This window comes from Vipera berus, assembly GCF_964194415.1.
Source record: "Vipera berus genome assembly, chromosome: 5".
Classification (NCBI taxonomy): Eukaryota; Metazoa; Chordata; class Lepidosauria; order Squamata; family Viperidae; genus Vipera; species Vipera berus.
In genome coordinates, this window is record NC_138207.1 from 85,913,459 (window position 1) to 85,931,733 (window position 18,275).

At 41.9% G+C, this 18,275-nt stretch overlaps 1 protein-coding gene across 1 annotated transcript in view; it reads right to left on the reverse strand.

Annotated features, from left to right (window-relative positions):
- Window positions 1–1,421: 1,421 nt before the first annotated feature.
- Window positions 1,422–18,275, reverse strand: part of PALD1 (phosphatase domain containing paladin 1) — a 134,323-nt gene continuing 117,469 nt past the window's right edge. Inside the window, exon 20 of the mRNA XM_081329929.1 lies at window positions 1,422–2,309. Within this exon, the coding sequence (XP_081186055.1) occupies window positions 2,160–2,309 (150 nt within the window). The 3' untranslated portion in view covers window positions 1,422–2,159. The remainder of the gene's footprint in view (window positions 2,310–18,275) is intronic.

Sequence of the window (18,275 nt, forward strand, 5' to 3'; positions counted from 1 at the left end):
TAGTCTAGACAGATTTAACACGACTCATCTCTTACTCTTAGGAATTGTTTGAACTATATAAGACAATTTCTTAAGAGCTGTGAGCAGAAAACAGACTCACATATAAGCACATTCTGAATTCCCATTTCCATCCTAGGACTTGTATCGTTGTGTTTGAACACTTGTCGGTACAGCCTTACAATTGTTGTGGAAAAGTTGTAGAGCTGCATGTAAGTAGAGTTACAAATGATACTTCAGGGACATGCCTCTCAGTGGGAGATTGCATGACTTCAGACTCAATCCCTATCATTTCTGTTTGAAATCTCTTACACTATGTATAGGTCTTGGCAGGAGAAAATAATTCCACGTATGAATCAAACTAAGTCAGAGCCACTTAGTCTTTGGTACATGCAGATTAGTCATGTGAATTAATGTGAAACTGGTTATGGGTGGCTGAATACACAACATTCTTGACTGGACAGACCTGGTGCAGAAGAATTTCATTATTGCTGGCTGGCTGCAATTGAAAAAAAGGTGACAATTTGGAGCTGGGGACTCCGCAAACATAGGTGGTGACACTATTGTGCAGCTAGCACAACTGCTTGCTCAAAATTGGCTCAACCTATAAATCTGCGTATTAAACCAAGTGCAAAGTAGTCACAAAGCCTAAAACTATGAGGAAGCACCTACACTAAGGTGAGGGACCTACAACCTAGAGATTGGACTTTGTTTTCCTTTAAAAAAAAAGTTTTGCTTCTCCATCCAAGAAGCTTCTTTATTTCTTCTGCAAGTCCTGAAGAAGGTTCTTGGATGAGAAGTGAAACTTTTTCAAGGAACCCCCCCCCGAAGAAAGTCCAGTTGTGGGACGTCTTTCTTCTTGTTGTCATTGTTGATAGGGGCAACAACATCTGCTAGGTTGTAGGTCCCTCACCTTAGTGTAGGTGTTTCCTCACGGACAATATTTTTAGACTCTGTATGATTCAGAATCTCTAGAGACATCAAAAATGCTGAGCTCAAGTTTAACATAGGCTCCCCATCTCAGTGGGTTAGGACGCTGAGCTTGTCGATCGGAAGGTCGGCAGTTTGGCGGGTCGAATCCCGAGTGCCGCGTAGCAGAGTGAGCGCCTGTTACTCGTCCCAGCTTCTGCCAACCTAGCAGTTCGAAAGCACGTAAAAATGCAAGTAGAAAAATAGGGACCACTACGGTGGGAAGGTAACAGCGTTCCGTGCGCCTTTGGCGTCTAGTCATGCCGGCCACATGACCACGGAGATGTCCTCGGACAAGCGCTGGCTCTTCGGCTATGAAACGGAGATGAGCACCGGCCCCTAGAGTCGGAAACGACTAGCACACATGTGCGGGGGAACCTTTACCTTTACCTTTACCCCATCCAATTCAGACCAAGAAGGCAGGACAGGTGAATTAACCATTTGCTGAATTCAGATAGGCACCGTGTGTGTGTGTGTGTGTGTGTGTGTGTGTGTGTGTGCGTGTATTTGTATGCCTAATTCCAGAAACTCTAGAAATTTCAGCATCCTCTTAGGCATGCAGTGAAAGGTCCACATTGGGCCGTGTAGGTAACCTTCTCCCATCCTTGGCAGAGTACAACTGTCCAACAATGGTGATTACCAATTAAAGTATCATAAATGTACATCAGCATCATCATAACAAAACAAGAGTCAAGCGCAAGGAAGTACTTAAACCACATGGAACTGTCCATTAAATGTTTCCTACTTCTGCATATACATAATATACAAGTTACCTTGGGCAGCAAGTCCTCAGAAAAAAAGTCTTTCCTGGCATGCTGGGGACCGGGAGAAAGTCTAGAGCAGGGTTGTCAAACTGCCGGCCCGTGGGCCAGACGCGTCACGCAGAAGCCGCGCCCACCCCATTGCCGGCAATGGCAAAACTGTCCAGCTACATTGCGCGACATCACCTGACGTCGCGAATTTGACATGTCTGGTCTAGAGCATCTGCTTTGTTTACATTTATTTTATTCTACCTGGAAAAAAAGAAACCCTAAAAAAATGTCCTCGAGGCTGTTTTACCTCTTTATCTTGGAAACACAGCCCTTCTTTAAGGCACGCATTTCATAAGCTTCAGAGAGAAACAGAGAAAGAAGGTGATTTAGCCACATCTGGAGAAGTGTTGCAGTCCTCCAGGTCCTTAATAACGTTGAGTCTTAAATGAATTCTCCTCGGAAGGGCAGGACGCTACGGCTTTGCTCCTGCCAGCGATAGCGAAGCTGGGAGAGTGCCTGGCTGTCCAGAGTTTCAAATTCAGAAAAACCCAGATGGTTCAGGATCTCATAGACACCCGCCTTGGCTGCCACCTGTAAAGCAGAAAAACGAACCAGGGATTAGGAGACAAGGGGAAACACACAGAAAGATGGTCTTAAATGGGTTTTTTTAAATAAAAAAAAGAAGTGAAAAGATCCCTCATGTTTTTTTTTAATACAGGTAGTCCTCGACTTACAACTTTTCATTTGGTGACTGTTCAAATGACTGGTTTTTACACTTAAGACACTGTAGCATCCCCATGATCACATGAACAAAATTCATATGCTTGGCAACTGGCAGGTATTTATGACAGTTGCAGTGTCCTGGGGTCCTTAGCGACCATCTGACTTAACAACTGCAATGATTCACTTAACCACTTGTGGCAAGAAAGGTCATAAAATGGGGCACAACTCGCTTCATGACTGTCTGCTTAGCAACAGACATTTTGGGCTCAATTGTGGTCATAAGTCGAGGACTACATTGTACCAGCATGCAAAAAGGAGGAAACTCATTTGCAGTAAGCATCGAAATAAGTACACAGCTCTCTCTCTCTCTCTCTCTCTCTCTCTCTCTCTCTCTCTCTCTCTCTCTCTCTCTCTCTCTCTCTCTCTCTCCCTCTCTCTCTCTCTGTGTGTGTGTGTGTGTGTGTGTGTGTGTACATGTATTTGTGTGTGTCTGTCAGAATGACTAAGGACACATTTTGAAGGAATTCCTTACTGACAGAGGAGAATATTTGTGATATTTTATCTACTGCATTGATGATGCTACTTAATTTGCTAATGAAACGTCTGCAAGAAACCCACCAAGCTCGGAGAGCACCAGGGACCTACAAAGTTCCTTATTCTCTGCTAAGGTACTTTCAGATATATTTGCAATGCTCCAATCTATGCATTTTCCAGCCACACATCCACACGCTCTGATTCGCGAGGGCTGGGTTCTCTCTTGATATTTTGAGCTAGTGGGTGCAATCTGAACTCTGACAATGTTGAGTGTGTTGGAAAGCAGGGACAGAAGCTTATCCCTGTAGTAACTCCCTGCCTGGCCCAAAGGACTATTTCCCATCCAACAAATCAGTGAGTTGAAAATACAAGGTCACTTGTCCAGGCAGGGCTCCACAACGCAATGCCCCTTTTTTGAACTTGCTGAAGTCCTTCCCCAAGAGAAGCTCCATTGACAATGCTTATAGTGAAGGAACCTGGCCAAAAAAGCCTGTCATGAATGCCAAGTCACATATTTGCCTCCACAAGACAAACTGCAAATGATCCCTTCTCGTGGAAGGCATAAGAGTAGACTTTCTCCAAAGCAAAATCAACAGGGAAGCTGTGGGCCTCTACATCCATCATCTCTGGAAACTGGGGGCTTATATCAACCCGCTAGGATTAAAAGGCTTGCAAAAGGACCCAAAACTTAGTTTAGTTCTGCATTTTAAAAAAACCAATTAAGAGTTTAATGAAATTAAATGCATATTTGCAGTTATCCAGTTATTTTTCTCTCTGTATATTCATTCTTCAGTCCAGCATTAAGAAGGTTGATGGTGAGGCAAAACAAATGGAAAAAATGTAATAACAATGGTTTATGCAAGTAAGAAAATGTTTCAGGGCTATTTCCCCCCAGCCCACATCAAGTAAGTACAAAAGTAATCCAAAAACCATTTGGGAGACTGTTTCATCTAAATATGCTGCAACAAGACAAACATGACTATGTTTATGCTTTTCTCCTAACAAATAATTCAAAATGCAGTTCTTATTATTTCCCCTGTAACTGTTATTAATAGGCTCCTCCGCACCGAATATTTGTAGCTGCTTTGCAAATCGAGTCTCTGACCAGTCAAGAAAGCGTCCCCCAAAATTGCATGTATTGAGGAAAAAAGATCTGCAGTCCTTTTAGAAAAAGGCTGTTTAAACTGCTTTAGCTTCCAAGAAGTGTATGCATCTTTGAGTGGAATCCAATGAAAAATGCGCAGTGTGGCGATCAGAATTTGGCTTGGCCATGCTGACATCATGATTATGGAAAAGATGTCTATCATTGTTGCCATAGGAGCCTGCAGGAGCCTAATGATATACATAAATGTCAAATGTTCAAACGTTTACAGATACAATAGAGTATAAAAATCCAAACTACCAACCTCATTGGAGCAATATAAACATCTTTATCGCATGTTTTCAACTAACCAAAGTCCCTCAGAAGATCTCCTGTCTTAACTTGTTTCCAGAAGACCAAGGAACACAGAATAAATCTAGCTTTCCAGGAAGACTGTTATGTATTAAATCATGAAGAAGCAGCTTCTCCTGACCTCAGGTTAATAGGAAATGGAATGTCTTGCAATTCCCCTATAACTTCACTGTTACAATTCCTAACTAGGATGATAATCCATGAAAACTTAGATCATAATAATTGGTTATTCTATAAGTGCTGCAAGAGTCTTGTTTTCCTTTTTATGGAATGAAACCATTTTTCCCCCTGTTAAACTGAGTTAAATTTATTGTCTGTTTACGTAACAGTTCTCACAACTTGCTCCAATGCCAAGAGCCTCTGGGCTGCATAGATCAAGCAAAAGGAAAACAATATCATCATCATAAATAGTTAAATCCAAATACGGTAAATATCAAAAACAAAATATAATAGTTAAGGAAAGCAGGGCAAAAGGGGCCCAAAGTATTCAGCCAATTGTAACACTGGGATGTAAGACTGAGGTACTGGTTCTTGTACTGTATTTTGTATTGGAGTTTTATCCTTGTAAGCCCACTGTCACAGATTAAGTTGGGCAGCCAAATGTTTTTTTCTTAATATATATATATATATTTCTTTTTTCTGCTTCATGTTTTTTGGAAATGGTTGGGAGTGTTATTATCAACAAATTAAACTTTTACATCATATGATTAACTTCGGAAATAACTGGTCAAGTTTATGAAGCCTAATTTATAATATGTCCATGAGGTTTTTCTAAATATTTTAAATCAACCTTTACTAGTCCGAGAGACCACTTTTTAATATTTTTAATGAAGCCAGGAGGCTATCACATAGATCTCCTAGAGATTATTATTATTCCCAATATTCTGTGAATTTCATACACTAATCCTATAATATCTGAAAGTAACTTTTCTGTGACTTACTGAATTATTTTCCTTCAACTTTAGCTGTTATTCCTGCAGTCTCATAAATGTACACTTTCCTAAAATCAGAGTATAGGTAGTCTCATTTAAAAATGCTAATTGGGACTGGAAGCTACATTGTGAAGCAACATGTACATTGAAAAATCACACGACCAAATGCAGTTCCAGCAGTCCCGGTTGGAGTCATCAAATGAGAACTGTGTAGTTAATTAACTAAGTATCCACGTGACGCAATTTGCGACTTCTTACAAGCTTCTCCAATGATTTTGCTTGTGGGAAGCCAGTTGGGAAGGTGGCAAATTTCAGTTTCATGATCACAGGACACCAAAATGTCCATACATATGAAATTCAGTTATAACTGCTATTTGTTCAGGTTGGTCATACATTTGAACAATCGCTGCACTGAAGACCATCTGTAGCTACTGTATATGGGCCAATTATGAATGCCACCATTTTATTGATCTGCTATGAATGTGGGAAACGAACTCTCAGTTTTATAGTTACAAGGAAAAAATGGTTACTCACGTGCAGATCAGAGAATATACCGAAAAATACTTCAATTTCACTAAATTAATGAAAGACACTTATGTGATTACCAATGTAATATGCAACTGCCTTTTCATTAACTAAGAACTTGCAGCTTGATGAAATAATGTAGAAATTACACGTTTGTTGTTTGTTCTCCAGTGTGTGTTCCACTTAGTTGCAGGGTCCATTTCTTTTATACTATATTTGCCTACTTCTTACAGTGACGTTTATCAGTAACAAGATCATCCCCATTGTCTTGTCTGCAGAATCTAACACGGATTAGACCTAAAAGGGAGTGACTGCCCTAGGGTTACCTCGCTGGCTTCTGAGATTTAATGGGGGACTAGAACCAGGGTCTCCCCAATCCCAGTCCAGCACCCTAGACACAACCTCATGGTGGCTGTCCCTAGAAAATATACTGTTAAATCAGATAAGCCTCTTTGGGAGGACATGGGATTACAGATGTGCAATATTAGCCCCTTGATAGGCAGGTAAGATAAAGAAATTCAACTTTTTGTATTTATTTAGCATATGGTGATGTTACTTTAGCCAGGAGACTACAATGTTAAGACAAAGTAGTTATTTGGCTGCTGATGATTGCTAGTTTGTTTGCTTCATGCTCACACGCTATACAGTGCGCACCACATGGGGCGAACTAGCTCCACGCTCAGATGGATAATGGCATTCTGAAGCATCATTCGGGACTTTTCCCACCACCAATGTCACATCGCATTTGGGCAGGTCCAGCATCGGTTGAATCCATACTGCTGCTTGAAGCGCCATTTTCCCCACTGAAGTGGTACCTCTTGATCTACTTGCATGTAACATGCTTTCGAACTGTTAGATTGGCTGAAACTGAGGCACGTGACAGGAGCTCACCCTGTCATGCGGTGCTAGGACACGAACCACTGAAACACAACCTTCTCCAGCCTCTTTAAGCCACTGAGCCTCACTCAACTTTCTGTATAAGGCTTTGAAGAGCCGTAAAAGAGTTTTACAGTTTAATAGAAGAGTGCATCTTGCATTTCACTTTGTATTCCCAGGACTCCAGAAAGGCATGGGAAATATAAACAGTGGGGAGGTTAAACTGGTACCTTCCAGGTGCTTTGGAGTACAATTGTCAACATTCTTGGGCCATTTACAATGCTGTCTTGAACTAACCAGAATTGATGTTCGAAGTATCTGAAGAGCACTATCTTACCTTTTCCTAATTAGATAGACCACTGGATCTATATTTCCATACCATCAACCAAAAGTATTCATAGCAATTAAGGAGAGAACCTTAAAAACAGTCCATACCTATCTGTTAGATGTGGCAAATATTTAATGAATCAGGAGACTGGAGGTTTGACTTCCAATGTGGATCACAACATGGCTCCCAGAAATTTTTCACAATGGGGAAAAAAGATTTTTTTTTGTGTCCCTTACACAATCTGTTCTATGGCACAATATGCTTCTTCTTTTTTTTTTTCAAGAGCAGGATAATTGTGTGCAGAGTACATTCTTTCTCCCCTTGCTCAACCCCTTTCGTGCAGTACGCTTCTGACCTGCATGCATTTCAGCTCCATCTCTCCTCCACCCACTGGATTAATGTCATTTTCCAGCAAATATCTTTAACCGAGAATAGCCAGACTGTGATTGTAACCACAGCTGGCAGATTCCTCTTTCATCTCTCACCAAGGAGATCAAACATGCCAAGATGAATTTGCAAAGCTAACTGAGGCAGAGAGGAGATCAGGCTTTCCCATCATGCATACCAGGCAGGAGCTCTTTGCTTACAGCTTACACAAGCAAGAAAAGTTGAGAGGCTAATCTCAAGGGAACAGATCAAATGTGCTTAAGCAACCCATTTGCTGCCTGTTCGCCTTTTCCCATTCCAAGTAATTATTTGCACTTCTGCTGGGTGATTCCACTATATAGTTAATCACTCAAGCTCCATTTCAAGTGCTCTTAAGCCTATTAAGGATCATTTAAGCCACTGGCCCATCCTGCTCATTAAAGGATGCAGGTGTTTTTGAGGGTGGGGACTCTCTGTGGACTCTTACTGGAAGAAATTCAACTGAAGTTGATAACGCTAATTTTTTATTTTGCAAATTCCATTTAAATCAAACCAATTCCACCCCTTGGCTGGTCCTTTACCAATCTCCTTTGAGTTGTTATGTTTTGACTAGAAAGAAACAAACAAGAGAGCTTGGTGGAAAACCAGATGCTCTGCAGCCAGGATGACGGGACATCTTCAATGAAAATCATCTCAGAGGGAGAGATGGAACATAGAATAATGGGGTTGGAAGGGTGCTCAGCGGCCTTCTAGTCTAACCCCCTGCTCAAGTAGGAGACACTATATTGTTCTGGACAAATGGCTGTCCAGTCTCTTCCTGAAAACCTCCAGTGATGGAATGCCCTTGGTGAGTTACAGCAGGGCTGTACAGCAGATGGTACGTTGGCACGTGACAGGTGGTACGCGGCCCTGCCCAGCCTAGCCAAGCATAAGGGGGAAGGGAACGAGACAAAGCGGTGCAGCGCAGGACTTGCTGCGAGAGAGTCCTTGAGAGCTGCAGGACTGCTGGGCCGAGGCAAAGGCCCCGGATCAGCACTTCCGGCACACCCAGAAGAGAAAGGAGGAGGAGAGGGGGGCAGAGACAGGAAGGGATATAAAAGGAGGCCGTTTAAGTGAGATAGGGAGAGGGGGAAAAAAAAGAGGCAGCCTTCGGAGGAGGAGGAGGAGGAAGAAGAAGAGTCAGCTGGAGCTGCACCGAAGAGAAAAGGAGGAGGAGGAGGAAGAGAGGAGAGGAGATAAAACAGGTCCGCCGGGAGCTGATCTACAACTTCTGTGGCAACCATCCGTGCCGGGCGCACACACAAGTGGCAGTGACAAACAGGTAAGAAACGCAGCTGGGGAAGGGTTGCCCCTCTGAGAAGAATGAAGAAAGGCAGCGTCCCCTGAAGGAGAACAGCAAATGGCCCTCGCCCTCTTGACACGCCCGTGGACTTGGGGGGCGGGGGAGGGGACGCGGCTAGCGTATGATATTTAAGGGATAATACTTAGTTCTCCGTTTCTGCTGTCTCCAAATGAGGGAGTCAACTCCTTGACAGTGTTTTTGTTCCAGAGTTCTTGCTGCTGGAGCAAGTCTTTATAAAAGTTTTTATAAACTTTATAACAAGTGGTGCAGGGTTCCCCCATGGATTTTCCTTGTTGGAAGCTGGCTAAGAATGTTACAAATGGTGATCACATGACCCTAGGAGAGTACAACTGTCAGTTGCACAACATGACAGTTGCCGAGAGCCCACATTTTGAGCACCTGACTGTGGGGATGCTGCAAGGGTCTGAAGTACGAAAAGCGGTCATAGGTAAAAAAATTTCAGTGCCTTTGTAACTGCAAGTGGTTGCTAAACAAATGGTTGTAAGTGGAGCACTACCTTTATTTGAAATTGTGGGAGGATTTTAATAGATACCTCCCTAAAATGATTGGAATGGATGTATATTAAGAGCCGTGGTTGACCGGTGGTTAGAATGCAGTATTGCAGCAGGCTAATTCTGCTCACTGCCAGGAGTTCGATCCTGACTGGCTCAAGTTTGACTCAGCCTTGCATCCTTCTGAGGTCGGTAAAATGAGGACCCAGATTGTTGGGGGCAAATATGCTGATGCTCTAAACCGCTTAGAGAGGTCTGTGAAGCACTATGAAGCGATATATACAAGTCTAAGTGCTATTGCTAAGTGCTATACGCACAGGGTTCCTGTGAGAGTGAAATAGAGTGGATAAACCACAGATGTTGCTTTCAGTTCCTCATTGGAGAAAAATATTACAAGTATTTAATTTCGGTTCTACAGCGAAGAGTCAACTATTTAACATGATTTTTACTAACAAACTATTTCATAAAAATAGTTAACAAAGACCTAACAATCTATCTTCAGATCTTCTGTACCTTCTGAACAGAACTTCCAGTCCATGTACGTGAGTACGTACAAATGCAGTGATAACCTCCACATTGTATGCATTTTCTTCATGAAATACTGGTGCATTGTTGCCCCACGTAGGATAACTATGCTTGTAACCTAAAACATTTATCCTGTTCTCTACATCTCTGGTGGATTAGACTAGAATAGTTAATTTTGTTAACACATGTTTAATTTTTAATTTAATTTTGTTAACACATGTTTCTCCCAGCTAATAGTTGTTTCCGCAATTCCATGCGCACACAAAAAAGTTGCAAATTAGGGGCAAAGAGAGAGAAAAAGTAGGAGGCAAGGACCACCCCTGTTGCTTCCACACAGCTTTCTAAGTTAAAGGATGGGGTTGACAACAGCTCGAAAAGATTTGAGTGCTCGTGGATAAAAGAGAGAAGAAAGCCAATGATGCAATGAAACAAAGACATCAAAAGGTCTTTTGTGCAGAATAAGGCAGCAAAGAAACTTTAGATGCTTATTAAAGATTCAGGGGGGGGACGGGGGGGTGTGATTCTAAGCCTCACTGTCAAAACCAGCAATGCTTTGCAGCTGATCTCACTCATTTCCTTAATATGAGCTCACCCCATACAGCAAAGTGTAAAGCTTCCTTGGGCCACACTATGATTTTTCCTTGTGTGCTAAGGACTGTATTCCAAAAACAGGTCCAGGATTTATTCTGGGATGTGGATGAGTCCTCCCTCCCCACACCTCCATCTATAGGGGTCTGGAAAAAAGTGATGCTTTTATTGCCCAAGGAACACACTGCATGCCTGTAACTGGGTTTTTTGTTGTAACTGGGTTTTTAAGTGTGGTTTGAATTCATAGAAAAAACAGGAATAATTATTCCAAGAAAACATTCCTCATTTGCAGTTCTAAATATGTCAAAGTGTTCATCTCCAATGAAAATCAATGGATGCATGCGATTTAAAATTTCCAATGAGCTTGGGCACATGCTGCAAAAAGGAATATTACTTCAAGATTTGCATATTTAATTACGGTATCTTATTTACTATCTGTGAGGGGACGCAGTGGCTCAGTGGGTTAGGATGCTGAGCTTGTCGATCAGAAGGTCGGCAGTTTGGCGGGTCGAATCCCGAGTGCCGCGTAACAGAGTGAGCGCCTGTTACTTGTCCCAGCTTCTGCCAACCTAGCAGTTCGAAAGCACGTAAAAACGCAAGTAGAAAAATAGGGACCACTACGGTGGGAAGGTAACAGCGTTCCGTGCGCCTTTGGCGTCTAGTCATGCCGGCCACATGACCACGGAGACGTCCTCGGACAAGCGCTGGCTCTTCGGCTTTGAAACGGAGATGAGCACCGGCCCCTAGAGTCGGAAACGACTAGCACGCATGTGCGGGGGAACCTTTACCTTTACCTTATTTACTATCTGTAGCTTATTTCAAGCAAATTAATAAAATAATAAGGATTTTTTCAATACGAACAATTATAGTTTCCTTATCTGAAGTTATGATTATCAATAATCATGAGATTTTCAATATTCCTGATTTTTAGCTTTAATGCTGGAAATGTATTTTGATTTCCAATGTTTTAACAAAAAGTTCGAGTCTACTAGTTCTTTTGGTTTTAATATGTTATTTTAGTTTCATTTTAGTTTTATTATTTTATTGGAATGCATTTTGGGTGGTGATGGTGAACAAATTGCCGTTATGGGTTAAACCTGAAAGTTATTGTACTTATGCATTTAAATCTTGGCAGTTGTAAAGCACAAAGTTTTTAGAATTAATTTAACATTTTCAGCTTTGTCAGCTGTTATTTTGTGATTTCTTCTAAATAATTCCAGAAACTGGTACAAAATGGATTTTTGGTACTTCTGAATTTTACAGTTTGGAATGGCTGAATTACTACTAGTAGTAAATACTATTACTATTAGTATGGGGATATGCCTTAGATAAACTCTGTAGCTATGCTATTTTGAAATAAACAATTTAAAGCTATCCCTAAGGTAGATATTAGTAATTTGCAAGAAATCTGTTACCTGGTTAGATTTTACTATAGTAGTAAATCAACTGAAAATCATCTTAACAATATTAAGTGTCTTTTTTATTTTCTTTAAAATAAATTAATTCAAGAAAAAAAGATTTTCATGATTAATGGAGTCACCAGATGTTTTTAAAGGGCTGGTCAATTTTATTAATACAAACGCAAAATGGATGAGCAGATACTTAAATGTGGTTTGGGCTTATTTTACTAATACTCTGTTTTGGTTTGACATCTGATTGCTAAAGTAGTTTTACAAAGATCATTATGGTTTAATTTTACTAAAATGTTGGTACTTACTGTTATACAGATTTATTAAGCAAATATTATTGTTCAATGTTGAAAAGACAAGAGTTGTAGTTTCAAGAAACGTGTTTACACCGTGCTGAGGAAGTGGCTCTTCCGACATAATACAATGCATGTTATCTTGTCATCCAGGTTATTTTTACTGTCTTTTCTGTTTGTACTTTTTTGTGGAACACAAAAGGAAAAGAAAAGCGTAGAACAGCAATGGCAACAGAAATTGGCTTTCAAACAAGAGCTTGCAGCTTCGTGTAAGGTATTTTGCATTTTCTAAGCCATACGGTGAAACAATAGGAAAGGAAACACTGAAACACCAACGGGTTCATCTGTGGACAAACCACAATTCTTTCTTTCAAGGACAAAATTAGATTTTGGCTGTGACAGCCAGGGATGCCTTAAAAAGATTGACAGGAGGGGAAGCATATGAAAGCAATTTTGGGGGATTCTAGAGAAAACAGGGAAGGGCCATTGTGTGGGAGGCGTAGACACCGAAGCATAGGGCCAATGGAGGATAAATTGAGAATGTAATCAGAAGAAGCCCCAAAAAGGAAATGTCTGGTGGGAAGAACAGGATAGAGATAGAGGTCTAAGAGACTAGAAATAAATGGCTTCTTTCCAGCACAAAGTGTTTCTATTCAAGCAAGTAAACAGTAGCTTTAAAACATAACTAAAATAAATGTCATGAGGCCCCTCAGCTTTCTGTCTGAATGATTCATTCTGAGGCAACAATCCTCTGGAACTCCTATCACAATGTTGGTAAAGAGCTTGGATGCTTCTGCTATATTTTACAGTACATAACTTTCAAGTTTCCTTTCATTTAACCTTTAAAGTGTCCCATGTCCTTTTCACTTGTGGGTAGACGGGCTTCTCTTGTTGGGCAGCTATCCTGACATTGTTGTTCTTAGCTGCGAAGTCGTGTCCGACCCATCGCGACCCTATGGAAGACGATCCTCCAGGCCTTCCTGTCCTCTGCCATCTTCTGGAGTCCATTTAAGCTCAGGCCTACTGCTTCAGTGACTCCATCCAGCCACCTCATTCTCTGTCGTCCCCTTCTTCTCTTGCCCTCAATCTTTCCCAGCATTAGGCTCTTCTCCAGTGAGTCCTTCCTTCTCATTAGGTGGCCAAAGTATTTGAGTTTTAGCTGCTATCCTGATATTCTTGAACAAATCTGTTACCTTGATTAGGAAAAGTTAAGGACATAGAAGGCTGCTTTCTATGGAATCTCACAATTAAGCCACCTAGCTCTGTACTGTCTATGTTGATGGGAAATGATTCTCTGCAGTTTCGGCTGTTTTCTGGAGAAGTACCGAATTAGGCAAAGATTGTTTTCCACCACTACAAAACACTAGCTCAGAATCAAGACAGCCAAACCTGGGATAGCTAAAGGTCTGAGGTTGAAACAACAGTCAAACAACCAGTTTCTTTACCTTCCACAGCTGGGAGACCAGCCAAAGAGGGGGGTAGCCAAGTCTAAAAATTAACACATCAACCTTTCTATAGAAGATTAAACATAAGAAAGGATGAAAAGATATCAAAATTCATAGGAATCCATGGGAATGAGGCATGCCTTAAGAACACAGAAAGCCATAAAAAGCTATGAAAATAAGAGACACAGAAATGCATAGATATACAACTTAGAAATATATACACACAAACAAGGAAACAGAAGATAAGGGTCTTCAAACTGTTATGACTCGTGGACCAACTCCCAGAATTCCTCATCCAGGCACGCTAGCTGAGGGATTCTGGGAGTTGAAGTCCACAAGTCATAAAAGGGCCAAGTTTGAAGACCCCTGGGTAAGAGTCTATAGGAGTTATAGAAAAATCCTGGAAATAAGAGATAGCTTTAGTTTTCTTTCTTTCTGGAGGTTTTGTTACAATAAAAGGAGTCAAACAACACTTATCTGTGGTCTGTACTGGTTCCCTCCCAAAATTGTTGTACACATGTTGTTTCTTGTCCTGTGATGGACAGGACTGAACTTTGTCCCAAGAAGTATCACTCTAAATGAAGGGATATATTTCATTACCATTTATCAAGTAACAACTTGGCGTTCTTTAGCCTGGTGCTGTCTAGGTGTGTCAGGAGTACACCTCCCAAAATTTCCATGCTGGGATTTACATTACGTTAGCACACTTGTTAAATCATTTTTCTATGGAGTTTGGCCAAGTGGAACAGGGAACCATTCAAAGTGCTCTTTTCCAATTGGCAAGGTGATAGAGAGCATGGAAAACTAAGGAGTTAAAGCACACATTATAGTAAGATATTTCAGATATTTAATTGGATTTATATACCGCCCTTTCCCGCAGGACTCAGGGCGGTTTACAGGGTGTTTAAAACAAGAAATACAAAAGTTAAAAACAATTAAAAATAATTACAACAGTCCCTGAAAAAGTTAAAAAAACCCAATTAAAATTAAAATTAAGGTGCTGCTTAATCAGTTATTAACAGCTCATTTGTAGTTATCACAAAGTAAAACAAAGCATATTCCCTACTTCCATCCTGGCCCTGATGCACATGAGACTAAAATGTTTAGACGGAGGTTTCCTAGATAAAAAAATTAAAATGTGCATTGAAATGTAAGATCAGATATCTTGCTTATACTCTCAACGTCACGTGACATGTCGCGATGTATTGTGACTTTTTCCCCATTGCCGGCAAGGGGATGGGCATGGTTTTGGTATGATACATCCGGCCCGCGGGCCAGCACTTTGACACCCCTGTTATACTGTATGCTTTCTTTAGAATTAGGGATTGCAGCTGAATCCTGGGACAGCATTTATTGCAAGCACTTAGCTGAATCCTTTCAGCTGGTAAATCAGGCAAAGAGGTGCAGCCATTTTCCCAAAGAGAGCAAGGGCTGCAGACATCAAACAGTCAGGGATGAGGAAACTGTAGCCCACCACTCTCATTAAAATGGCCACGCTTCTAAAATAGTTATCCCCTTGCCCGTCCACAGCTGTTAAAATTTCTGGCTTGTGATCAGAAGCTCTGGACAGTTCCTGGTCCTCTGAAGCCAGTTGGCTTAGCCGTTGCACTTTGCCACAGAGGCTTACTCAATAAAGATATGCTGAGACATAATGAACATCATCAACAGTTTACAAGAACAGCTGTTGTTCATGGGAATGAATCTACCAGGCATGCAAGGATAATGCATTCTGCCATAGCAATAATGTTCAAAGTGACGGGGGATGGAAACCAGGATCTTTCTTTAGGCCTGCGAAGGATCTCTTTAAAAGCTACAACCAGTTATGAGCAATGATTCAGATTAAGAGAGCAGGCATGTACATCTGGAAACAAAAAAATCAAGACTATAAAAAGCGGTTCCTGTAAAAGTTTGTCACCCTACTGTTCCACACTGTACATATATGTAGATTTTAAAAAAGGAAAGGTTGGTCCTCCTTATAGAAGTCCAAAAGTCTTTATAGCAGGCCATTTTTAATACAATCCGATGGTCAACAGTAATTATTCAGCTATCTCAGGGGTCGGCAACCTTAAACACTCAAAGAGCCACTTGGACCCGTTTCCCAAAGAGGAAAAAACACTGGGAGCCGCAAAACTCTCTCGCGCGCAAGGGGAGGACCTTGATTGAAGAGTTTAATTAAAAAGAAATAGAGGCTGCTGTGCATGAGTTCTCTCTCTTTCTCTCCCCCTCCCTCCCTCTCTCTCTCTCTCCCTCTCTCGGATCTTCTGCTCACCTGGCATGCTGGCTTCACGCTGTTCTCGGACAAGCTGACACACATTCTTATTGGGCTGGCTCTCCTGCCCTGCTTTCTGCTGCTTCCTGCTTCCTGTGGAGTCACAGCAAAGGCAGGAGCCCCGCCCAATAAGCTTGTCAGCTTCTCGGAGAACAGCATGAGGCCACTCTCTTTTTTTACACACACACACACACACACACACACACACACACACACACACAGAGAGAGAGAGAGAGAGAGAGAGAGAGAGAGAGAGAGAGAGAGAGAGAGAGAGAGAGAGAGAGAAGCGCAAGTGCCTCTCTCTGTCTTTCTCTCTGCAGATGGCGGAGGAAGACTGAGAGCCACAGGAGAAGGCTGAAAGAGCCGCATGCGGCTCCAGAGCTGCGGGTTGCCGACCCGTGAGCTATCTCATTGATGAAAAACTATATGATGATGATAACTTTATTGTCACTTTGAATGTACACCAATCGGCATACATCAAAATGAAATTTCGTTGCATACAGCTCTCAAAGGGTCACCACCTCCGATATATACTCCTTGTTCGGGGCCTGCTCAAATTTCACATTGTCCATTTTAGTCTCTAGGGAGTGAACGATGGCACACAGGACAGATGGAAATGGGGCTCCATGTGGATTAGCCCTCAAGTTAGCTTGTATTCTGACAACCTTGCCTTCTTTCCTTTTTCTGATCCTGACTCTTCCACCTTTTCCTTAAAGAGGCCTTGCTTCTTTTCGCCCCTGGAGCACGCTGCCGCCGCCGCCACCAGCTCCTCCAAAAGCCCCACTCCCTTCCTCTGGGCCTGCCGACAGCCTCATCCAGTTCCTTCGCTCCATAAGCTCCAGGTCCTCTCCTCCTCTGCCTCCTCTGGAAACAGCCCTGATTTGCAGTAGAATCCATCACTAGACCAGCAGTCAGATCTTGCTGCTGGTAGAACAAATTCAAACAGCGCCAACAACTTTTAACGGTCTTACCAACAGTTTCAAAACAACTAGAAACTCGCCAGGCCAGCAAAGATTGTCGGTCGTATGTCGTATGTTACCTTAGTTCCACCATGTTGCTCAAACACATTAAAATCTTCCTGATCATGTGGCCTATAGCCCTTACTATCCCTCCCAAAACTATTCGCCTTCAAGAGCCAATGCAGCCGCAGCCATTCCAGGCGCTGCCATCTTAGAACTAACTATATTGCTGTATGGCAGGATCATAGAGCATATAGAGCATTATACTCAAGCACCAAGACCCCCGTTTTAAATGTCAGTTAAGGCCCAAGAGGATGGGTCCTCAAACTTGGCCGCTGTAAGACTTGTGGATTTCTTCTCAGAATTCCCCAGCCAGCAATTCCCCAGCAATGCTGGCTGGGGAATTTTGAGAGTTGAAGTCCACAAGTCTTACAGTGGCCACGTTTGAGGAGCCATGCACAAGAGCAAACAAAGAAACAAGAAAACCTGGCAATGGCTAAGAGCAGGGAAGTTGAAGAAAAAAGACAGAGAGACTAATTCTGCCTGTGCAAGACTAAGCCTTAAAAACAAATGCATATAAAATCAGAATTGAGAAGACAACAGCTGTTGCAAAGAAGCTGAAAAAATGGTAAACCAACTACACAGCTCTTGCAAGACGACTGCATAAACTGGTTATAAACAAAGGCATGGCAACAGCAGCAACAACAACAACAGTGCACTGGAATATCTGCAAGAAATGCTACTTGTCTGCAAGCAAGAATTGATGGGACCACAAAAGAGACGAAGTCGTACAAAATGAAGAAGTGTTCTGCTGCACGACACCCCAGACTTAACAACTGTCAATAAGAAAGACAAAAAAAAGTTTGGATAGTGGACACTGCAATACCTGGAGACAGAAGAAAAGACAAAGAACTGGACAAAAATCACAGTAAATAGAAGTAGAATGACTATGGCAAAAGGAAACAAAGATAGTGCCAATAGTAATAGGCTCTTTGGATGCAATCCAAAATCATCTGGATTAATCAATTGCAAAAGTCAGCTTTACTTGGAACAATTTACTGTACATCCTGCCACAATACAGTACCTCTAATTTATTAAACAACATCTGCCTATCCCAGGAAGGACTTGATGGGTGGACTAAATGCCAAATCCAACAAGGCACATCTACAAGCATGGAAAGTCTACTTGCAAACCTAAAACCCAGAAGCTGTCAAGTTCCCCCAAGATGCTCCAAGACTGTGGTGGCATGCAGAGCCCTATCTGTGGGCATGCGCGCCGTCCCCTCAGTCCTAGAGCCTTCCGCTGGGTTTTATAAAACCTTTTCACTTGAGGTCTCCGCCGCCGTGTGCAAAAAAAAAAAGTTCAATCAATCAATCAATTTCAACTTCTCGCGGGGAAAAAAAAAAGATCTCGCAAAGTTGGAACTGATTGATTGAACTTTTTAGTCCCACCCAGTCTGCCGTTACCACTGCAGCCAC